At 60.0% G+C, this 23,928-nt stretch overlaps 1 protein-coding gene across 1 annotated transcript; it reads left to right on the plus strand.

Moving 5' to 3' along the window:
• The first annotated feature begins 214 nt into the window (after positions 1 to 214).
• On the plus strand, positions 215 to 22,704 carry RTN4R (reticulon 4 receptor). The gene is made up of 2 exons (XM_036277135.1): positions 215 to 242; positions 21,303 to 22,704. The coding sequence occupies exons 1-2, from the start codon at positions 221 to 223 to the stop codon at positions 22,700 to 22,702; spliced, it is 1,422 nt and encodes a 473-aa protein (XP_036133028.1). The 5' UTR covers positions 215 to 220; the 3' UTR covers positions 22,703 to 22,704.
• Positions 22,705 to 23,928: the final 1,224 nt, after the last annotated feature.

The following is a 23,928-nucleotide window of genomic DNA, read 5'->3' on the forward strand; positions in this document are numbered from 1 at the left end:
TTCATCCGCTCGGGATCCGCGTCGCCGCCGCCCTCGCCCTCCGCGCCGCGGCCCCGCCAGTTCATCCGGCTGGCGGAGCGGAGAGCGCCCAGCCTCGTCCAGCGGCCGGGCCAGGGCCGGGCCGGAGCGGCGGCGCCTGGATGCGGACCCGGCCGCGGGGAGACGGGCGCCGGCCCCAAAGCGACTTTCGGTCCCCGACGCGCCCCGCCCGACCCCGACGATGAAGAAGGCGTCCGGCGGAGGTGAGTGCTGCGCTGCGCTGCGCCCGAGCGGGCCGCTGGGTGGGGCGCTGGGTTGGAGCGGGGCTCTACGAGCTGCAGGGCCCGTCCCGGCTGCCCAGGCAGCCGGCAGGGTCACTGGAGGCGGTGAGGGCCACCGCAGTGACGCGCCGACTGGGACCGCGGGTGCCCGGCCCGGGGAGGGCGGAGCCCGCGGCAGCAGGAAAAGTTGCCGCTTCCCGGGAAAGTTGGAGGCGACGGCGGAGCGGAAGGCGGCGGATTGGAATGGCCCCGGAAGCCGGGCCGGGGCCGGGGTGGGTGCTGCCGACTGGAAGGGCGCGGTCCAGCCTTGGAGCACACCGGCCGCGAAGAGGTTAATGAGCATGTGTTAATGAAACGTGGGTATTGACGGGGTGGAGGCATTGACCTCCTTCATCCTTGCCCCGCGGACTCAACTCAGGACCTCTCCAGGCTCTGGGGTCAGGCCGCAGCGGGATGAATGGGTGGGCTTTAGCAGCAGCAGAGGGTGTGGGATGCAGGGTTAGCCCTGTGCTGCCCCTCCAGGGGTCCAGCAATGAAAAGAGGCAGTCAAATCCCCACATCTGCAGCCTAAGAAACCCTGCGGGATTCGGCTGAGGGGCTCACAGCACCCCATCCCTGGCAGCCCTCATGGCGCCCCTCCCTCTACCTGGTGTGAAGTCCTGAGAGTGGGGACTGGAGACCCAACTGCACGCCCTGCCTGAAGAGTGCTCCCCTGGTGCCCCCACGGGCTGCCCTGCTGATGTCCACAATGCCGCAGGCTGCACACACGTTTCCTTGCACGTGCACGTGTCTACAAGGGCTGCACCCTTGCATACCGCGTGTTCACACACATGCCAGGCTGTCCCAGTGTGCACGTGCGCACATGCTATGGGTGCACACCCGTATCCTCACCCCCGCCTGCATGCCATGGCCAAACACACATGCACATGGCATGTTTGCTGTGATCTCCATGATTAGCACATGCTGGGGACCCATTCCTATGCCTACATGTACATGTGTTAAGGGGGAGGCTCTGGGCAGCTTGAGCTCTCCTCTAGGGAAGGTGAGAAACCAGTTACAGGATCTCCGTCCCGCCTCTGTCCACCAAGCCCCATGTCCTGGGAGTCTCCCCTTCATATCCCCTCAGGCCTGTGTGTGTGTAACTTGGTATGTGTCTGAACATGTGTGTCTGCATGCATGTGTGACTCTATGTGCCAGTGGACACATCAGTATATGTCTTTTTTTCTTTCTGGGTGCCCCTGTGTGTCCAGGCGGGCTGTGGCCAGATTCTGCCCAAATCTGTAGGAGAGGCGCTGGGAGTGTGTTTTGGGGGCTAGTTCAGTACCCCAGCCCAGGGTGTGAGGTGAAAGGGGTCCCAGACACTCCTCCTTTTCCCCCATGCTGGGGCAGTTATGGCTGGGACCCGTCTAGGCAGGGAAAGCCCATTTCAGATCTGGAGGTCAACACAGGGACAAATTGGCCAGACTCCTGGCATACTCAGCAGTGACTGCTGCCAGCCCAGCAGGGTGCAGGTATGTGCCCACCTCATGGCTGACCCAGGGTGACCTTAGGAAGGCTTTGTCCGGTGCCTCGGTCTCTCCATAGTGAGGGGTCCCGTGGTGTGTCATCTACCTTAGGTGATGTGTGGGACTCTGAGATAAGGGTATTGGTGACTCGTTCTCCATGTGGTAAGAGGACCCCAGGCCAGGGCTCAGAGAGGCAGAGGCATATTGCCTGCTCCACTGCCACCACCAGTGTCTTTGTCTGTAGAAGGGGACAAGCCAGTCATGCTTATAAGGCGTGTGAAGGTGGGTCCCATGATAGGGCAGTCAGTGAGGCTGGCCACTCCCCTTTGTCTAAGCCTGTCTTTCCATCTGTAAATTGGGTACCTGCCCTCTTCCCCTCTGGTCGAACTGAGGAAGTGAGCTCCCACTCAAAGACAGAGACAGTGATGGTTCTTGGCTCCTGAGTGTGGGATGGCAGGTGAACAGAGGCCTGGATGTGGGTCCTGGCTCAGCCCCCCGTCGGAGGATATGACCTTGAGTGTGACAGTTCACCACTCCATGCCTCAGTCTCCTTACCTGTGACACGGGCCAATAATCAGGCTTCCCTCAGGGGCTGTTGGGGGCACTTCAATGTCGAGGCCCCCACTGAGTTCTGACCCCGTGCTCCTACCTTCAAAATACGCAAAAAGACCACCATCCCATCCCCACCAGCCATTCCCACGTTGGGAAGTCCTCCTGGAACCATTGCACTACCAAGCAGACCGCTCCCATTTGCAGATGGGGAAATAAAGGCCCCTCGCTGTCACAGCAGTGTTGGAGAGGGGAGCGTGGGCAGGTAGGAGAGCAGGGAGGGAAAGGACACCATGGGAGGTGGGAGGTGGCCACCTACGCACTTCCCAAGCTGAGGTAGTATCTTTGCTCTGCCCCTCACCAGCAGGGAGCCTGCAGAACCCCAGAGCCTCTGTTTCTCTCTATGCAAGGATTAATGGCCAGCGGGGCCCTGCAGTCAGGAGTGGCCCTCTCTGTGGTCCTGGATGAGGGGTAAGGAAGAGGGCTCAGGGAAGACAGCCTGGCCCAGTGGATCGAGGGCTTGTGGGATGTGCTGGGGCTCTGGAAGTCCTGTTGTCCTAGGATGCTGAAGGCAGGCCAAGGCCTGTGCTGCTGTGCCTGCCCCTTGCTTTCTGACTCCCACCTCACCTTCACTCTGCTGCCCCCAGGCCGGGAAATTCATGCCCATCCACAGACAGCGCAGGCCCCTCCTTGCTCTCTGCCCTGGCCTTGAACTCATGGCTTTGTAGCATAGACACTTCTGGCAGCTGGTACAGCACCAGAAGGGTCCTGGCTGGTGGAGGTGGAAGGAGCCCACCCCCCAGGGATGAGATCCCTGTTCTCCTGGGCCTGTTGCCAGAAAGTCTCTGTGGAGCCTCAGTCTGTGCATCTGGAAAGGGGTCAGGAAAACAGAGCACAAGGAAGGAGTTCTGTGATGAATGAGTGAATTTATTGAATGAGTGAATGGTGTGTGAGGAAATGAGTGTGTCGGTGAGTGTGGGAAGGAGGGAGTGACCACCCCCCGCACCCCTCGCCCTGACCCTGGGCCCTGTTGTGGGGGTCCTGAGGGCCCTTAACTGTACCTGGTCAATATCGTTCATGCTGCCCCACCCCCAGTCTGGTGGACCCTGACCAGTAACTCCACCAGGCAGGGCTGCCTGGCCCTCTGTGGCCACCCAGGGCCTGGACCTCAAGGTCCATAGGAGCCTGCCTGGCTGCCCACTCTCAGCTGTGCCCACACATGTCCTCTCAGGGCCCAGCCTCTATCCTCTGCCCCTTCAGTGTCCCCTGCCTATAGCCTGGCTGCTTCTTCACCCTCCAGCAGCCCAATCCTAGGCACTGTTTTCTCCCTCAGATGCCTGTTCATTCTCTCATTCACTTATTCATTCATTCACTTATTCATTCATTTACTCATTCATTCATTCATTCATTCATTCCTGGATTGTCAGATCCTACTCTGAGCCAGGCAGTTAAAGGGATACGACCTTTGGCCTCTAAGTTTATAGGACTAAATTCTTTGAAAGGCAGCTGGTCACAGAGCTGCGAATGGAAGCCTAGCAGGGATGGGCACACTGTCCACACTGTCCACACCCCCAGCACCTTCCGGCACCATTGCTGGAGTGCGTGGGCCTGCCAGGTCCCACCATACGGCTGTTTTGTGCTGCAGTCGCTTCTTTTGTCACTGTATTTTAAACACTTTGCACATTGGGAACTATTCTTGTGCATCATGGGTTTAGTGGTGTGTGCGGAGTCCCTTCCTGAGGATGCACCATTATTTATATGAACCTGCCTTGGCCTCTCACACTGCGCGTGGTTGTGTAGCCGGACATAGGAGACCCATTCCGCACATGGAGGCCCCATTAGGTCCCCCGGAGGTGTGGTCATATACCCCTTGTCCTAATCCCAACCCTTCCTGACCTTTCCAGGGTGGGCTCTGCGTTTCTCATTGGTGGTGAGTGAATATGCTTCCATATTGATCAGAATTCCAGCCATGGCACCCCCAGTCACCTCTCTCCTGTCCCCTCCACATAGCCTCTGCCCTCACCCTGCAGCTGTCCTGACAGTCCTGTCTCCATGTGGGCCTGCAGCCATGCCCTACGGGGGGAGAATGGAGGAGGAGCCATCAGGCACCCTCCTCCAGCCGTGTGTCCCCACCGCACACACAGGACAGGGCAGCCAGGCCTAGGAGGTGTAGCTGAAGGCAGGGCAGTGGGCAGGCTGCCAGAGGGGCCGTGGGGAGGAGCTGCCTGGCAGGTGGAGCTAGGCCGATGGTGATACAGGGAGCCTGGCTGGAAGGGCTGGGGTGTCAGGAGCTCACCCAGCTTGGTTCAGGCAGCCCACCCGGCACCCTGGGGATGCTCCTCAGCTCTCTGGCCAGCACCAAACCAAGGTGTTCCTGACGGGCTGTCACGGGTCACGCTCCATGGAATTGAAGTTCCATGGAATGTTGGTGAGGCTTGAACAAGGGTGTCATAGTCAAGCAGATTTGGGACCAGCTGGGTTAAGGGGTGCTGACGGAGCTCCTTTTACCACACGGTTTCTCAGGCATCAGGTTTGCGAGTAGGCTGGGAAGGGCCCTTCTGTGACCCCTGTGCAACGCACTTCAGGGCCTGCTGTGCCCAGGAACTTGTTTTGGGAAATGGTGACTGAAGTACCTTGGAGGGACGGGGCAAGGGATCTTTGGGCCCCCAGCAAGGGCAGGGGAATGGGTGGGCCATCTTACACAAACCGAAGCCACAGCACCTGGTGGGTGGAGGGGCCGGCTTCCCCTGGCAGTGCGAGGCAATGTGCAAATTTAACCTTTGGTTTTATGACTCTATTTCTTTGCAGCAAATGTCACGGGAAATGTCAGGCTGAGGCTGAGCTGGTAAGGGCCCATCGAGGAAGCGGGTGGAGTGCTGAGGGGCTCAGGCCAAGGCGGGACTCCGGGACCCTCACCTCCTCCCAGGAGCACTCTTGGATTTCCCCTCGCTTGCCTGGGCTCAGCACGGTGTTCTCGGCCTGTCCCAGCCAACCATTGTGACCTTGTTGAGATGTTGCCTTTATTCACCTGCTGCCAGGGCCCAGATGGGGCAGGCTCGGGGACCTGCCAACAGTCTCCCCTTCGAAGTCTGGGCAGCTGTTGGATCAGCCTGTGCAGTGTCAGCTTGCTGTGTGACCTTGGGCAGCACCCATCCTTTCCTGGTCACTAGCGGCCTCATTCGCAATCCACGGCTGCTGACCAACTCAGTGCCTTCGTGGGTGGGAAAACACTTCAAGTCCAAGGCATGTTGGGCGCTGGCTGTGGGGGAAGTAGGGGAGGGCTGGGTACAGGACCAGCGGGGGTGGCATCCTGTAGCAGCCCCAGGCACGCAGTAGATATGTCCAGCCTCAGTGAAGACAGCACAGGGAGCCAGGACTGTGTGGAGGCTTCTGCCTCACATTTGATTTTGCCCAGCCTCGTGCTGCAGTGGAAGGGCGGCGGTTTTCCTGCCTGGTCTTTGGGCGGGGTGGAATCTGGGCAGCAGGAGGGTGGGCTGCCTCCCCATGGGTGTGGTCTGCAGCCCAGAACCACCTCCCATCCGCAAAGATGTGGCCAGCAGCAGAATCCCAGAGAAAGGCCGGTCCTGGCCAGCCACCAGGACATGCTGGGTGTCACAACAGAGCAACGTCGGGAGAGCTGTGGCTCAAGGTCACACAGGAAGCTCTGCACCCAGCTCTCCCACCTGCCTCCAGAGAGCACCCCGGCCAGAAACCCGAAAGCGGCCCTTGTGCCCACCCCACTCTTCCTAGATCCCTGCCAAGCTCCTTCCCAGGCTCTCTCATGCCCACTGCCCTCCATCTGCCCTGGTGATGCCACCCTGCTCTCCAGGACACATCCAGCCCCGGCCTTCGCCCTCAGAGCACGGAGCTGGCTGGTCATGCCCTGCCCCGCTACCAGGGCTTCCCGAGGCATGAGGCCATGTGAGATGGTGACCAGTGAGCCTGGGAGGGGCCGGGCCGGTAGGTCTCCTTAGGGGCCAAGGCCAAGAGCCCTAGGCCAACTGAAAAAGCAGCAGGACTCACCGTCCCTCTGGTGCAGTGAGCATCCCTGACCCCAACACATGGGTGGCCCTCTCCACACGCCAGGGACTGGTGGAGGGCCTGAGAACAGGACCGTGGTTCCTAAGTGTGGCCTGAAAAGTGACACCTCTCCCCACCATCGTCCCCAGGGGAGGACCCTTCTCTTCCTTGATGGCATTAGCCAGGCTGCACCCTCAGGGTGGGGGTTGGGGGAGCCCTAGGGAGGATCCCGAAGATCACTCACTTCTCCCTCCATTCTCTCGGCATTATTTTCAGACCAGCTGTGTTGGACACAGAATCCCCTAGATTCGCCCTGGCCGGTTTGGCCTAGCTGTTGGAGCGTCGGCCTGCGGACCAGAGAGTCCCGGGTTCGGTTCCCGCTAGGGGCATGTACCAGAAGAAAAAAGAATCCCTAGATTCTTGAGACACCTTCCACCCTAAAGGCCCCCCAGGTTCCAGGGTGACACCCTATGAGTTCCCTAGAAGAGAGAAGTACTCTGTGGGTGCCAGCAGGGTGGTGAGGACCCTAAGGCCGGGCCCCCACTGGGTCCCCCAAGGCCACACTGGCCCTAGGTCTTAAAGAGGTGCTGGAGCTGCTGGCTGAGGGGGCGGAGGGTCCTGGAGGGAGCAGAAGCTCAGAGACTCCGGGACAGCCCAATGCATGGGGCTGGGCAGCTGAGGCCTCTGGGGTGGGCCCAGGCTGGCCCTCTACAGGAGGAGGGAGATGGGGATCAGGCAGAGAGCTTGTGGGGGCCAAGAGGAAAGCAGAGGAGGGGTTGGGATCCGCTCCTCCCCGCCCGGCAGGGAGCCAGCCCACTGCTCTGCGTGCTCCTGGCTGTGTGACACGTGGTCCCTGTACACCAAGCCGTGTCCAGGCTGTCTTTCATCTCCCTGCCTCAGCCCCAATTTATGTCAGGCAGAGGCTGACATGAGGACAGGTGTGACAAGAGTTTGGCTTCCTGTTTGAAAATTAGCAGAAGAAAAACTCTCCCCATAAAAATATTCTGTCTACATGCCTCCTGGATGTCACCGAGAGGACCCAGCATGGCTGAGGCAGATGGTGGCCCTAATGGACTCTGTTCTTCACCTGCTGCCTGAGCCTCGGCCTGGCTCCTGGGGTGGCCTGAGGTGGGTGGTGGCAGTGTGTGTGTGTGTCCCTGCCGGGCCCTCCCCGACACCGTGCCTGCCTGTTCCCCCACCTCCAGATCACAGGAAGCCTGATATAGGCACGACCGTCCTTGTCAGTGACAAGGGGCCCAGGGGAGGGGGCAGCGTGCTCTCAGGCAGGCACTGGGGAGGGAGGGCCTGCAGACCTCCATGCTTCGGCTTCAGCCCCAGATGACCAAGGCGTTCACATCCCCACACTGGCTGGAGGCCCAGGCAGGGTCAAGACCCTCCGGCGCATCACTCGTGCCGGAGCCCTCGGGCCTCACTGATGTCCTTTCCTGCTGAGTACCCTGCGGTGGGAGCCCGTGAGCCGTGAGCCCAGCGACACCCCACTGGGGCTGAGTCCAGGGTTCGGGGCAGGTCTGAGGATGGACGTCTCAGGCAAGGCTGCGGTGTGGGAGGGGAACAGGCTGAGAAGGATTGGCCTCTGAGGGGTGGTGTGATGGGTGCCGGGGAGGAGAGCCCTTCAAGGGGTTGTGTCTGGGAACAGAGGGCATTCCAGAGGAGGGCCACCTGAGCGAAGGAAGGCCCAGTGCTCCTGCCAGCGCCAGGGCCTCCGGGAAGCCTGGCTTAGGCACCAGCATGCCCTTTCTAGCTGTGCCTTGACCTCCCCTCTGTCAGATGGGGACCATGGTCCCTGCTGGGGGTGACATGAGGCCGTTTTTACGTGCTCCCGCAGGGGGGTGGGCTGGGCATTTCCTGTGCACTCAGTGTGTGCCTGCCCAGGCAAGCTGTGTGGCATCTCTGCCCACTGTGAGGTGGGTCTTGTTATCTTCATTCTCCAGGTGAGGGAATGGTTCCAAGGAGTTGGGAGACCTGCCTGAGGTCCCACCAAGGCAGAGCCCTGGGCATGGCTGTTGGGGGGATCCTGCTGCGTGCAGAGAGCCTCACCCACCCTTTCCGGGGCAGGGCTGCCCCGTCCAGTATCCGCACACAAGACCAAACAGAACAAACTCAAAGCACTTCTGATTTTACTAGTTTGTGTACATTATAGAAAATCTGGAAAAATATATCAGAATTTTAAGAAAGGAGTTCTATTAATCAGCTCAGGCTGATAACAAAATACCACACAGGGTGGCTGAACAGAAATTGTTTTTCCAGAGTTCTGGAGGCTGGAAGTCCGAGATCAGGGTGCAGCAGGGTCAGGTCTGGTGAGGGCTCACTAATTGGCTTGCAGACGGCCACCTTCTTCCTGGGTCCCACATGGAGAGGGAAAACCAGCTCTCCCTCGTCTCTTCTCATAAGGGCTCCAATCCCATCATGGGCCCCACTCAGGACCTCATTAAACCGAATCACCTGGCCAGTGCCTCACGGACTCTCCTGGGCCTGGACATCCTCCGAGAAGGCTGTCTGCACAGCCTGGAAACTTGCCCACAGTGGTGAACATTTCTTGTATTTGCATGGCAAGCATTTATGGGGTTCTCTGTGTGCTGGTCACCAGCTGCGGTGCTGCCCCCACGGAGCCCTAAGGAGCAAACGGCGGAAACAAATCAGCAAGGGGTGGGGTGAAGTGGGATCCCTGGCAGTGGACAGAGGTGGGGGTGTCAGGAACCAAAGAGTCCCCACCTCTGGGGATTTGTCAGGTTCTCAGACCCAACCTCCCATTTCACAGATGACAAACCCAGGCCTGAGAGGCCAAGGTCACTGGCAGAGAGCTTAGCTGGGCATAGTGGCTGGGCTGGGGGTGACCCAGCCTCATGGGCCTGCTGCAGCCCTAGGGTTTGGGGGAGACAACTGGGGAGGAGCAGAAGAGTGGCAGGTAGGCGGGGTCTGGCTCCCTGTGGGCCTGGCCTGGGAGGGAGGCAGCTGGCTGCCTGCCCAGTGGGTTGCAGGGTTTTAAGTATGCATTAACCAGAGAGGTGCTGAGGCCTGGGCCAAGGGCACTGCTCAGAGCAGGCTGGGCCTGCCAGGGGCACTGGGGTAGGGGACAAGGTTTGTCTGACCTGGGCCTGGGCTCATGCTGGGGACCTTCCTGTGATAAGCTAGAGGAGAAAAGAGTGGAAAATAGGGATGGGGGCAGGGTGTTGTGAAATCATTAGGAAAATGTTGGGGAAAAGACAAATGCCTTTTCAGGCTTAATAAAGTCAAGCCATGGTTGGCCTGGGCAGGGGCGTGGAGCCAGCTGGGTCCTCTATGGGTGAAAGGTCAAGTTGCTCTGGTCTTCAGGGCTCCATTGGGGAACCAGTGGAATGTGGCCTGCAGATGCTGACCCCCCAAACTTTGACAGCCCAGCCATGGCTGCCAATGCCTGTGGTGGTCTCCAGCAAGGCCTTGGGCTTTGGGGGTTCCTCCCTCAGCCTGACCTTTGACCCTGGGGGCATTCGTGCCCTGGATCTGATGGGGTGGGCCAGGCTTCTTTCGGAGCATCCATCAGGTGTAGGGGGTGGGGAGAGACTATGCTGGGGTACCTGCGTTGACCTCTTACTCATCCTGGCAACTGCTGAGAAAATGAGGCCACCCTCCCTGGCCCTGCCCCCAGGGCAACCGACCCCCTCTACAGCTGGGAGCGCCAGGCGCATGAGCCTCAGGAAGCAGCCGAAATACACTGACCTGTTTTCCAGAAGGCAGCGGCGCCTTCTTCTCCCACCCTCGATGGTGAGAAGCCGCCAACAATTTCCATTCCAAATTGATTTCAAATAAGGAAGAGTTATCACACACAATCATATGGGAATCATTTATCACTTGTTAATAAAAGTGCAATTACTTATTCACGTCACCCCTGCCGGTGTGCCCTGGGTTCAGTTGTGCAGACATGATTAGGGCTCTCACAGGAGCCAAGGGGAGCTTGCTTGCACTCAGGCAGGGCCAGGGTGAGCCCTCCCCGGGGGCCACATGTGCAGGCAGCCCCCGGCTGTGTTTCTCCACCGGACCCTCTGCTCCTCGGGGTCCTCAGTCTGGGGTTGGGGGCTCCGACCTGGAAGATGGGAGCAGGGCAGAGGTGAGGAGGGGTCAGGAGGAGTGGCTGCCTGGTGGCGGCAGAGCTGTGGGAGGCCCGAGCACACAGGTGGATTCTCAGGCTGGAAGCTGACCCTTCAAGTGTCTGGATTTCAGAGGCTTCTGGAGCCAAGAGCCTGGAGCGTCCCTGAGGACCAGGGGTGTCCTCAGCCACTGTTGGCTGAGCAGGGGCTGGAGAGGAGCGTGTGGGGCCTTGTCCCTGCATCAGACACAAGGCCAAGCGCTGCTGAAGCTCCCATGGCCCCACTTCCTCCTGTACCTTGGAGACGCCTACTTCTGACCCATGTTCACCTCCACCTTCGGGCAGATACCCTTTGTTTTCTTCTTTTATTTATCTCAGTCTCTGAGATTTCAGTGCCAGACAGGCAGTCTTTTTAGAAAGGTAATACTGTGGGCAACCATATCTTGCTCAAAGTTAAAACCTGCGCCCAGCCTTTTGTTTTTCCTGGAGTTTACAGTTGACTTTGCCTTTTTTTTCTCTTGTCCTGTCTGCCACCCTCATGTGCTTACTCTTCTCCAGGTTAGGCACCCTACTGAATCTCCTGTTTCACCCCAAGGAAGTCTCACCCAAGGCCTTTGTCCTGTTGTCCTCACCTGGGCCAAGGAGCTGTGGGCCCCTTACAGCTGCCCAGGACTTCCTTTTATCACCCAATGTTTCTTGGGCCCTTTGTTTTTCTCCTTCAGGGTTTACATCCGGTTTTAGCTGAAGCGCAACCCCAACTAACTCTCTAAAGAAGGCACGGTGAAGAATCATCCCATCAGTGTTAGCAAATCTATTCAAGCTGCATTGGCCTGGTCCACAATTCCATGTTGAAAATAGTTTCCCCTCAGAGTTTTGAAGCCATAGCAATGAACATTTTGGTGTTCAGTGTGCTGTGGAGAAATCTGAAGCCGTGTTGCTTTTCCTTGGCGTGCTTTGGGCCTCTCCTGGCCCTCAGAGGCCTGAAATCGCACTGTGAATGTCATTTTTTGTGTGCTAGGCACTTGCCCAATGGAGGGCCAGGTCTTCTGCTCCAGATTTTCTGGTATTATTTCTTTAGTAACTTTTTTCTCCTCTGTTTTCTCTTTCCGAAACTCCCAATACGACAGAAGTTGGAACTATATATTTGTCTTCTGAATATCATCATTTTCCACCTTTCTCTTTTGGTTTTTCTTTTTGTAAGACTTCCTTGACCTTGTTTTCCAACACTTCTATTGATTTTTTTTTTTTTAATTTTAGCAATTCTATTTTTAACTTCCAGGCACTCTTCCTGTTTTCTGAGGGCTCCTTGTTCATAGCACCCTGTTCTTGTTTTAAATCCTCTTCTATCTCTACAAGGACACTGATTAGATTCTTCCTAACTTGCATCCATTCCCCACACTGGCTCGGCCATTTTTCCTCTTGTCTCCATTGGTGTCTTTTCCAGACACCTGGTTTTCTGGTCACATTTACTAGGGAAGCAATAATAGCAATCAGATGTTCTGCTGAGAGTCAAGCTTGTTGACTGGCAGGATTTGGGCAACCAGGCAAGAGCCACTGCAGGGCAAGCACCCTATCTCTGGGTATTTCTTCAAGGGAGCAGCCCCTCACCCTGTTCCTTGCCCCTCCCAGCACGTATCCCTTCCCCATCATCGTGGGTCTCAGGGGGACAAACAGGTCTCCCACACGGGTGGCGAGTGGGCAGGGAAGTGGACCACGGAGTGTGCCAGCATTGCCCGGGAAGCAGCAGCAACCTGACTCCACGCTGAGTGCAGACGGGGCTCGCTCGTGAGGCGGGTGGTCGGCACTGCGCTCCAGGCCTGTCTGCCGAGGCTGAGCCTGGCGGAGGCGAGGGAAGGGGCTCTCGGCATGCTGGCAGTTCAGCCCGGCTGCTTGCCCCCTCCCACCCTGGCAGACTGTCCCGCTGAAGCAGGGCTGCCGGGCCGGGCCGCAGCAGCCTCGAGACTGCTGGAAGCAGACAATCAGCATGGCTCCGGGTGCCACCTCTGGAGCTGGGCCTCGCTTCCCTGGCACCTCCCTGAGACAGGGTTGACCAGATCAGACTAGCAGAGGCCCCACACCAGTCTCTGAAGAGACAGACTCTGGTCCCAGAGCTGGGCCCCAGGTGTGTATGCTTAGTGGGGTTTTCAGACTGGAGGCATCTTGGGGCCCCAGGGAGGCATGTGTTGGCCCATCATCATCCTCATGTCACTAACAGGAAACAGACTCAGAGCGGGCCGGCAGCTTCCCCAGCCACTTGGGGAGGGGGTGTATCCAAGCCCAGGGAACAGAAGGCTTGTGCTGAGGACAAGGCCCTGGGGCGGGGTCACGGAGCCCAGAGCATGCTGGCCCACTGTGGGGGTGGGGGGTCAGCTGCCCCTGCTGGGACTTAGGGCCTGCTCTGGTCTCCTGGGACTGTGGCACTGGAGCCTTGGACCCTGTCCCTGACCTCACTGGTGCCCTGTGGTCGCCTAGCCTCTCTAAGCCTCAGTGCTCTTGTCTGAGGAGTGGGGTTGACAGTCTCCCCGCCACTGTGCTGTGGGATGTGGTGAAACCTCCAGGAATGAAGGAATTCTGCACCTAGGGCCATTCCCAGGGAGGCCGAGGGTCCCGTTTCTCCCCTTTCTTCCCTTCCTGCCCCCAGCCCTGGTGGTGGGTGCTGTGCGAGGTTGCTGGGGGCATGACGGAGGACTGGCAGGACATGTGCTCGTCCAAGAAGACCGTGTGCAGCATCAAGGCACTGATGCCAGAACGGGTGTCCCCGGGCCACGGCCGGCTCAGGAAGGCCGGATGGCTGCCAGCACCGGCCTGCGGCTCCCTCACCTCTGGCCCGCCCTGCCCGTGTGAGGCTGGCTGCACTCCCAGTGGGCCCGGTCGCGCCTGGCTGCCTGCGATCCCAGGCCTTGCACGTGGCGGCTGCGATGACGACAGGACTGCCGGCCTCCACAGCTCACTCTCCGTGCACGGCTGGCCGGGGGCCGCGGGCCGCGTAAGGGAAGCCCGATCACAGGAGCCCCACTCCCCGGTGCCTCTCTTCTTTCCTGGACGAAGTCGACCCATCTTTGTTCTTATATGGGAAGTCCCGTCAACCAAGGCCTGACTCCTGACACCCTGGGAACTGACGGCTGCTTCCGCTCCTCCCCGCCCAAGTGGGCAGTGTCACGTTAGTTGGTCAGCGAGCCACCCTGGGGACAGCCTGGCTGCAGAGTCCCTGGAGGAGGGCACATTGCCCTGGGGTGGCTGGATTGGTGTGGAGCGGCGGTGGCTCCAGAGCCTCCCTGCCGACCCGAAACTACCTCCCTGTAGACATGTGTCCCTGAAGCACCGTCCTCCTCCTCCCAGGCAGGGACTGTGTGGACCAGTGCCTTCTCCTGGTGCCTGGGCCATCCTCCGTCTCTCCTCACTGACAGTTTTGTTCTGTCTGTTGTAAGTTTTCTCTCCTTTGCATGTTTGATTGTCAGCCTTCCGACAGCCTCTTTAGCAAAATACTTGCTTTTCTTTGGACCTGTGTGCTGTTTCGGGTTCACCTTCTCTCCTCACCACCCTCCAGCCCCGTGAGATGCTGCCAGGCTCTGTCCAGCCCAGCTGTGTGGCCTCAGCGGGACAGTGGCCTTCTCTGACCCTTAGTTTCCTTTTCCTTAGGTGGGGGTTTGAGTGACCTCCGCGAGCCCGTAGTGAAGGTGAAGGCGGCATCACCCACGTGCAGCGGGCACTCACCATGCCCCCATCACAAGCCAGGTTGACAAACTATTTTCCTAAGTGGCCAAATACTAAATAATTACAGCTCTGTGGGCCACGCGGTGTGTTGGAGCACTCCACTCAGCTGGGGTAGCAGCCACAGTAAGCACACAGGTGGGGCTGTCTGCCCACAACACATTATTTGCAAAAATAGGCAGCAGCCAGTGGGCTGGTTTGCCGGATGCCAGTGGAATAGGAAGACAAGGGCCCATTGGCTCCAACGAGGGTTTCAATTTAGCTGCCTGAACGTGGTGCCTTGGCCTCGGCGGGTGGTGGCTCGAATGGGATAATCTCAGGCTGAGACGGGTCATTCACTGCCTCTCAAAACCCTCATGCCCTGGAAAGCACTGCGTCCTATACCGCTCACCAGTCCCCACTGGGCTTCTCCATGGTCTCTGCAGGTGCTGCTCCCACCCCGCCACCCAGCTCACTTTCAAAGCCCTGAGCACTCTGCTCGGGTGTTTGTGAGCTTGGCTATTCTGGGACAGCTCAGGTGGGCTGCAGTCCAGCTGCTGCATCCAGACGGGCTGATCCCAGGCTGTTGAGAGGCAAGATGGGCTGATCCCAGAGGGCGAATAGACAAGGGCCTTTCTTTTCATAGCAGAATAAATCTTGCTGAAGCAGATGCCGTCTGCCTGCCTTGCTGGTGATGTTTGACAAGTGCCCAGGGCTTCAGAGCATGTGTCTTCTCCACCAGCCCTGGTTTGTGGGAGGGGCTCCCATTTTGTCTGGCCTCACCACAGCAACCCCCCTGCTGCTCGCTGACTCACCTGCTGTGCCCTGACCTACCCAGGCTTCGGCAACTGAAGGCCCCAGAGTGCACCCCTAGAGCATGCACCCCGACTGTGCATTACTATAGCATGTACCCCAAGTGTGTGTTCCTCCAGCATGTACCCAAGTATGCATTCCTACTGTGTGCACCCTGACTGTGTGCTCATGCCTTGGCCCTATAGGCTGCTGATGCTCTGGGCCTCACAAGAATGGTCAGCTTTGTGTAGGTGGCAGATAGAGTGTCCTGGGAAGAGGAGGGAGGGATGGATGGGGAGGAAGGCAAGACCCAGCATTGTTGGCCCTGCCAGGGCAGGAGCTGGCAGTGAGGACCCAGGACGGGCAGATGGGAGCGGGGGCAGGTGTGTAGAAGGGCAGGTCCCAGGCCCCCACACCAGGAGTGCCCCTTTCCTGAGCTCCCCAGGGCAGGGGCATGTCGGCCACCGGCCGGTTTCTCATTGTGTTCTCTGGGAACTCAAGCCTATAATGACTGTTGGAATCAATTAGCCAAGAAACTCTGATTGTGGAAACCGAATTCTCCAGGTAATTAGGCAGCGGGTGTTTGTTGGTGGCCTGATGGAATGGAAGGGATGCCGGCTAAGTCCCTGGGGCTGGACACATTTTCAGCTGGACAGAGCCTTCGGATGCTGATATCATCAGCCGCTAGCATGGGGCTCCCTGGAGGTGGACATGTGGAGACGTGGGCTGGACAGGGCGAGGTTCCAGAGCCTACCATGCTGGCAGCTCAGCCTTGTCCAAGTCTCCAGGCCAAGGATCCTGATCATCAGACTGTGTGCCTGGACCCTGACCTTGGCGGCGGGCTCCAGGACTCCTCCCCGGCATCCCCTGACATCTCGAGCCAGGCCGAGGCTCTGTGACACCTTAAATTCCCCATGTGGCACATGCCATATGGCAGGGTGACCGCCTGTGGTCATCCTACTCCTGGATCACAGCTGTCGCAAGCCAGGGTCTGCATCCTGGACTCGGGCCTGCAGTGCCAGCAACGCCCCTGGTGCAGTCTGCTGAGTGAGTGAGGCCCCAGCCACAGGGCCCTCCCTGGCCTCCGCCTCAGTTTCCTTGACTTGAAAGGGGCCTTGAACTGTCTCCCAGGTGGAGTATTAGCTGAGAATTTTGAGGGAGAATGGAGCTTGGTTTTGAGGTGAGGATGATGGGTAAGGCGGGGATGGGGTAACTTTAACCCTTTACTGTCCAGAAAGGCCTTTCATCGACCTGGCGCCATGACATTAGGAATCCTGCTAGCCCTGGGGCTGTGAGCTCGTGGTTTTCCCCACCAAAACTCATTTTTCTCAACTGTAAAATGGGTAAATAAGCTAGGCCTCTAGGAAAGTTAGCAGACAGCATCGTTGGCCCTGCCTCAGCCTGGCCTGCAGGTCCTGGGTCCGCCTGTGCACCGAGTGCGTTCAGGAGGCTGGTCTTGCCCGCGCTGCCTGAGTCCCAGTGCGGCCTCTGGCAGCTCTGCCTGTGCTGGCCTGTTTCCTCCACCGCACCCAGCTGGCCTGAAACTGTTCAGCCCTGGGTCCCGCACCCTCCTGCCACGGCAGTGACTCGGTCCCTTATGGACCTGGCCCACCCTGCAGCCACTGCCCTGAGAAGATCAATACAGGCGTGGCGGGCAGCAGGGATGTCGGCCACACCCCTTCAAGGGTGTGCTGCCCCACGGGGGCTGCTGCCATTCTCCTCCCCCAGGCCCCTGGAGCCCGGAAGGGGCCTGGGAAATGCAATGAGCATGCACGCTGCCCCTGCACGTGCCTTGGGCCCCAGGCGGGCGGAAGGTAGGTGGTGAGTGTGAGAAGCGAGTGAAGACTGAGGGGACAGACGGAAGGCAGAGGATGGGGGTGAGCCAGGCATGGGGAGGAGTTCGAGCGCAGCGCTGCCCTGGCCCTGTGCCGCACGTGGACACCACCGGCTGCACCCCCGCTGCAGCTATTTCTGGCCTTGGTGTGCTGAGCTGTGGCCTCCTGCTCCGCCTTCTAACTGCAGCCTGTGACGTGATCCTTCTCGGACGTTTTTAGTGTTTGAGGGGGTCCTGAGCTGACCAGTGTCCTGGCTCCGCTATAGCTTCCCAACCCCTCTACAGCCTAGTGACCCCACCTGCCCAAGGGGGCAGGTTACAGCTCAGAGCCTCCCTAGAAATGTCTCCTCACAGCCACCAATACACAGGAGGGAGCCATGTGCCCCTGGCACCTGTCCCCGTCTTCACAGCCTGGGCCCTGTTCCTTCCCAGGTCGCACCGTGGCCCCTCTTCAGGCTTGGGATGGACGTGCTGTGGCTCCTTCCCTCTCCCGCCTCCCCTCCTAACCCTTCTCTAGTGGAAGCAGGTCACTGCCTCAGTTTCCTCATCTGTACAATGGGCCCATGATACTGAAAAGAAAATGGATTCTTATGTAGTTCTGACTCACACCTTCTATACCAGCTGGTGGGCCCTCATCACAACACCTGAGGTGGGAGTTTCTGCCACCCCACCGCAGTGCGGGAGCATTGAAACTGGAGGGCACTGAACCAGTGTCTGGGACTCCGAGGCTACCAGCCCTGTGCTGTCTCTGTGGCCTCACTGGGTGGGGGCAGAGGTGTCCCCATGGGACCTCAGGGGAGCTGCATCCCTGTGTACCTCAGCCCAGGTTGGGGGGCCTGCCGTTGTGGGGGCCAGGTTACACACCACAGACACCCCTGCCGTGCCTGCAATCCTTACTCCTGAGCTGCTATCTCAGCAGCTCTCTGCCCACTTCCCACCGGCTCCTGCGGCTGATGGCGAGTCCCCAGATTTTTCTGCCCCTCCTGGCTCCCCTCCCTTTCCCTCCTCTCTCTACCTTCCTCCTCCCCCCTTCCTATTCCTCTCCAGGTTCCCCTCTCCCCCTGTCCCAGCACAGTGACCGTGGAGGGGAAGCGGGGTCCTTTGCTGCACGGAGCTGGGGCAGGGTGAGCAGCGTAGGCTCCTGCAGATGCCTCCCAGGCTCCAGGCCTTTGGCTCCGTGCCCTGCTCAGTTGTCATTCCTGCCCCATTTGGTTGCTCAGACAGGAGGGGCCCTAGCTAGAATCCAGTCGCTGTCCTATCCCAACCCCAGGCAAGGAGTGGCCAGTCCTTCCCCAACCATGGCCTTTGTGCCCATCATTCTGAGCCAGACGTGGGCTGAGGCAGGAGCCGTTCCATGCGGAGGGTGCAGCACGAGGCCTGAGGAGAGAGAATAGGCTTTAGGGATGGCAGGAGAGGGGCTGGTTTGGGTTTGTGTGTAGCTCAGGTGGCCTGGAGCCTGGTGTGGGGTCATGAAGGCAGCAAGGGCTTTGGGGGGGGGGCGTGTTGCACTCTTGTTTCCTGCGTGTGCCATGGTCCTGTGTGTGCGCAGCAGTTTCCATGTGTGTGCGTCACACGTGCCTGAAGGCAGGCTGGCCCTGGGAGCGCACTGAGGACCAGACCCAGCGAGGCACAAGTGGGAGATGAGGCTAAAGCAACCAGCCTGGGGCCTCTGGTGGGCAGATGGGACCAGCAAGGGTGCAGACCTAGAGGCCAGAGAGGCCTGGCTCAGGGGGCTGCGGAGGCAGGGAAGACAGAGGACAGGATGAAGGGAGAGGCTGAGGGGACAGGTGGAAGGATGGGATAGGGAGACAGGACGGGGAGGCCTTTTAGGGGTGGCATTCCACAGTGGTTATGGAAGGGGTCAGGTGAGTGACTGGGTCCAGCCCTCAGGGTGAGGTCAGAGGATGCCCTCCCATTTCCTGGCTTGGTCTCTGGTGTCCCCAGGGCCCCTTCTGTGAATATGAACCCACACTGCAAAGTTGGGTTTGATTACCTTATAAAAAGATGCCCCCTTGTGCTTGCTCAGCAGAGGGGTTGCCATGGAGACCAGCGGGCAGGCCCCAAGGGGGGCCAGGCTGGCGCCAATTACTGTAGTTGCTGTGAGGAGAGAGCCCACCACCAGCTCCTGCGCTGACAGCAGGATCCGTGCAGAAGGACCGATCCTCAGAAGTTTCCGAAAAGCAATTGGCTCAGGGAGAATGGAGCTGTGTCTTTGCGCCTGATGCCCACTTCCTGGCAGGGCTGAGCCGCTCGGCTGCTCTGCCAACCATTCCCACAGTGGTGCAGCTAAGCCCCAGAACCTCGCTTGGGGCATTCGTCGAGTGAGTGTAGCCCCAAGCTCACAGTCTCCTGGGGGCCCAGGCTGGGGCCTCCATTCTGGTGAGGTCAGCTGAACCTTACGCCAGCCAAGCTCACAAACCATAGCTGCAGGCTTGGGAGCCACAGGGCACTGCCACAGGAATACCTCTGGGCCAGTGATGTGGCAGGCGTGGTCATGAAGGGTGACTGGCGACATAGCCGGTCTGTGGCATGGTGCAGTTGGTGGCACGGCATCCTCATGATGTGGCCCGCCCTCGGTGCTGAGGTAGGTTCCGAGCCTGGCCCGGTGAGTACCTGGGCCCCGCCCAGGACTGACTCTTGCACCAGGGTCTCGAAGACAGGAAGTACGGTTTCGTAGCACAGCTACAGCCCGTGCCAGCAGGTGAGATGCTGGTGGGAGCCGGCACAGTGAGGCCTGACTTCCCAAGGAGGCTCCAGGAGGGGAGCCGCAGAGGATGTCAGCGGTGTAAACAGAACAGCCGCCGAGGTGCCTCTCACAGGCTCCCACGCATGGCCGGCCCAGGAGGGGTGCCTAGGGCTTGGAGGGCCCTGGCCACAGCCTGCCTCTCTGGATCCCTGTCCTGGGGCTATCACGTCCACAGCCACTGACAGGGGACAGAGGAGGTCACCAGATTGTGGGGAGGAGGCAACGGGACCTGAGGGCTGGAGTCCAGGAGGACACACCCCTTGTGACCACTGCACATGCCAGTTTGCTGGGGCTCCGAGCTTACGGTGAGCATCTGGACCAGCCCTAAGGTCAGGCAGAGAGGCCCCAGCATGGAGGGGGCCCCAAGGTCATGGTTTGGAGTGGGGGACGCCAGCCTGTGGTCCTCTCCTTCCTCTCTCCTGGCTCCAGCCCCAGCACTTAGCCAGCTCCTGTCTGTTAGCCGCCAAGGAAAGTGTTAGCTGTCAATGCAGGTGTTAGCTGATAACTTAAATGTTAGCTGATAAGCCATAACCCTCCCAGGGGGGTTCGCATTTTAACAGGCTCACTCCTGAAAGCAGAAAGAACCTTCAACACTAAAAGAGGGGGTGCTATGGTGGGCTGATGGGCTTGGTATTGTGTGGCTCTGCTGGTGAGACCAGGGCTGGATGCATCGCCTCAGGAGGGGTCTCCTGCCTGGTGTAGGTCACCGCTGAGCCCGTCAAAGGGGGAGGAAGAACGGGGGTGTATCCCCCCAGGTCTGGAGCAGAACCCCCTAAGAACATGTCTGGGCAGGAGGGTTGAGGGCAGTTGTGAGTATGTGTAGAGGAGGGAGCAGCCTGCCTGGAGGGGCTCACCCTTCTGAGCTCTAGACCCCACCTGCCCTCAGGCATCCAGTCTCCTGATCCTGTAATAGTAGAGTTGCTTGGGTCCCATTGGTGGGACCCCGGACCCCTGCATAAGGACCACTGGGGGCTGTGGTTCCCAACTCTGCCGGGTGCCTTCAGTTTCCTTGTCAAAGCACAGCTCCCCGTGGTGGTGAGGCCTCCTCAGAACTGGGGCAGCCCTGGGGCCTCAGCGTCTCTGGTAGCACAGATCTGGGCAGAGCACAGTCTGCGCCACAGCCCCACCCGTCTTGGAGCCTAAGAGGGCTCAGCAGCTGAGTGCCTGGCAGGCCTGGGCATGAGCCTCAGCTCAGTGCTCCTCTGAGGGAGTTCTGCCAGTCTGGCCTGTAGACTGGTGCAGCAGAGGACCGGCCAGGGACAGTGCTGGGACCAACAGGGACAGCCAGAAAGCCCAGGGACTGTTAGCTGGAGTCCAGAGAAGGTATCTGCAGGTGTGAGTCCATGTGGGAGGCCTTCTAGTGGTCCCTGCCCAGTACGGGCGGCGTGAGCTTGTCAGCTTGTGTATTTGACTCCCGGCAGGAGGGTAGGCAAGGCTTCCTGGCATGGAACAGCCTAGCCCCTGGTGGAGGGCCCGGGGCCTCGGTGCAGTCAGCCGGGGCTCAGCTGAGCCAGGCAGGGTCCCAAAGGGGGAGTTGTTGATGTGCCTTGGGCCAGAGCTGTTGCCTGAAGGGCTGTCACTGGAAGACACATGTTCCTTGAGCACAGTGCCGACCAAGGTTGGACTACTGGCCTCAGCACTGAGGCCTTGTCCACTTCCAGGGAGCTTATGACCCCCTCGCAGCCTCCGCATGGCAGGTAGAGCAGGGATCACAGCACCTGAGTGCCCAGGGCTGAGAGCGTCCTGGGACAGCCTGGCTCCAGCACAACCCCCAGCCTCACAGGGCTCCCTGCCAGCTAACTGCCCTCTCCTCTGTCCACAGGGAGCCGGCTACTGGCCTGGGTGCTGTGGCTGCAGGTGTGGCGGATGGCAGCTCCATGCCCAGGGGCCTGCGTGTGCTACAATGAGCCCAAAGTGACAACAAGCTGCCCGCAGCAGGGCCTCCAGGCGGTGCCCACCGACATCCCGGCGGCCAGCCAGCGCATCTTCCTGCATGGCAACCGCATTGCGCGCGTGCCGGCGGCTGGTTTCCGTGCCTGCCGCAACCTCACCATCCTGTGGCTGCACTCAAACTCACTGGCCCACATTGACGCCACCGCCTTCGCGGGCCTGGCCCTCCTGGAGCAGCTGGACCTCAGCGACAACGCGCAGCTACGTGCCGTGGACCCCACCACGTTCCACGGCCTGGGTCGCCTGCACACACTGCACCTGGACCGCTGCGGCCTGCAGGAGCTGGGTCCCGGCCTGTTCCGTGGCCTGGCTGCCCTGCAGTACCTCTACCTGCAGGACAACGGGCTGCAGGCACTGCCTGACGATGCCTTCCGAGACCTGGGCAACCTCACACACCTCTTCCTGCATGGCAATCACATCCCCAGCGTGCCTGAGCGCGCCTTCCGCGGCCTGCACAGCCTGGACCGCCTCCTGCTGCACCAGAACCGTGTGGCCCACGTGCACCCGCACGCTTTCCAAGACCTTGGTCGCCTCATGACGCTCTACCTGTTCGCCAACAACCTCTCGACACTGCCGGCGGAGGCCCTGGTGCCACTGCGAGCCCTGCAGTACCTGCGGCTCAACGACAACCCCTGGGTGTGCGACTGCCGGGCGCGCCCGCTCTGGGCCTGGCTGCGGCAGTTCCGCGGCTCCTCGTCCGAGGTGCCCTGCAGCCTGCCCGCACACCTGGCTGGTCGAGACCTCAAGCGCCTGGCAGCCACTGACCTAGAAGGCTGCGCCGTGGCTGCTGGGCCTTCCCGTGCTTTCTGGACTGGTGGGTATGCCAACGGGCAGCTGCTGGGGCTCCCCAAGTGCTGCCAGCCGGATGCTGCGGACAAGGCCTCGGTGCTGGAGGCCGGGAGTCCAGCCTCGGCTGGCAATGCACTCAAGGGACGTGTGCCCCCCGGTGATAGCCCTCCAGGCAACAGCTCTGGCCCGAGGCACATCAACGACTCCCCCTTTGGGACCCTACCTGGCTCAGCCGAACCCCCACTAACTGCACTGCGGCCCCAGGGCTCAGAGCCACCAGGGCCCCCCACCGTGGGGCCTCGCCGGAGGCCAGGCTGTTCCCGAAAGAACCGTACCCGCAGCCAGTGCCGTCTGGGCCAGGCAGGCAGTGGGGGCAGTGGCGCTGGTGATGCAGAGGGCTCAGGTGCCCTTCCTGGCCTCGCCTGCAGCCTCGCCCCCCTTGGCCTGGCGCTGGTGCTGTGGACTGTGCTCAGGCCCTGCTGACCAGCCCCTGATTGAGAGCAAGGCCTTTCTCAGTCGCCAGGTGTGTGTACATACAGGGTCCCCTCCATGCTGCCAGCCAGCACCGGGAGCAGGCCCGAGGGGCAGCCGGGCCCCCCCTGATGGACGCCTTCCACCCACCCATCTCCACTCCATCATGTTTACAGGGAGCGGTGGTAGTGTTTGTTCCAGAACGCCGCCTCCCGCCCAGACCGCGATATACAGAAATATGCATTTTATTTTACTTGTGTAAAAATATTGGGCAATGTGGAATAAAGAGCTGTTTTTTAAGCTGTGGCCTCTCAGGCTGGGAGTGCTGTGGACAGTGGGAGGTGGGGTGGGTCCTGGAGGTAGAACCCTGCACAGAAACCGCAAGATGGAAGAGTTTCCATTCACACAAGTGGTGCAGCCTGGGCTGTGGGCAGCTGGGACCATCTCAGCCCAGCAGCCACGGTGGCCCCTGGGGAGGCCCGGTGCCCCTGCCCATCCCCCAGACATGCCGGCTGCAGCGGCATTGAGGGAGAGGGGTGTAGACCACACAGCAGTCCGTGGGAGCTGGATGTGGCTGCCTTTGTGGAGACATTTGCTCTGGTGCCACATGGGGTCCCTGGAGGCCCCAGCCTTCCCTAATTGCCCCTCAGCTCCCATGTGGCTTGGATTGTTCCCAGGAGGATCCTGTGCTGGTGGGCTGGAGGGCTGGGGTGTGAGGTCAGATCCCTCCCTTTAGAGGCCTGGCAGGGGCTTTGTGCACCGTCACACCACTGCCCTGGTCACACACCGTACCTGCAGTCACACCTGCACAGGCATGTGCCCAGGGCACCTGCATTTACACCATGGCATGCCCTGGACACAGGGCCATGTGGGTCCACATACCCCTGTACACACATGCACACACAACATTCACACACAGGCAGGACTGGGCTTGCACGTGTACACGCACATTCAGGCACACGCAGTGCAGGCAAAAATATGCACATGCACGTTTCCTCAAGGCCTGGTGGTGAGGACTCAGAGATAAAAGGGAAAGAGGACACGTGGTGGAGGCTCCCCGCCCTCCTGGGCAGGGGCCTAGGGGAGCAGGGAGAAGGAGGACAACACTGACGGGGAGGGCGGAGGGGGAGTGTTGCTGGAGGAGCCAGATGGCCGTGAGGGCCAGGAGGGAGGCAGGATGTGCTCAGCAACTCGGCCCCCAGCGCCTCTGTCCCTCGGTGGGGCTCAGACCCCCACTG

This window comes from Molossus molossus, unplaced genomic scaffold (genome assembly GCF_014108415.1).
Source record: "Molossus molossus isolate mMolMol1 unplaced genomic scaffold, mMolMol1.p scaffold_m16_p_22, whole genome shotgun sequence".
Taxonomy (NCBI): Eukaryota; Metazoa; Chordata; class Mammalia; order Chiroptera; family Molossidae; genus Molossus; species Molossus molossus.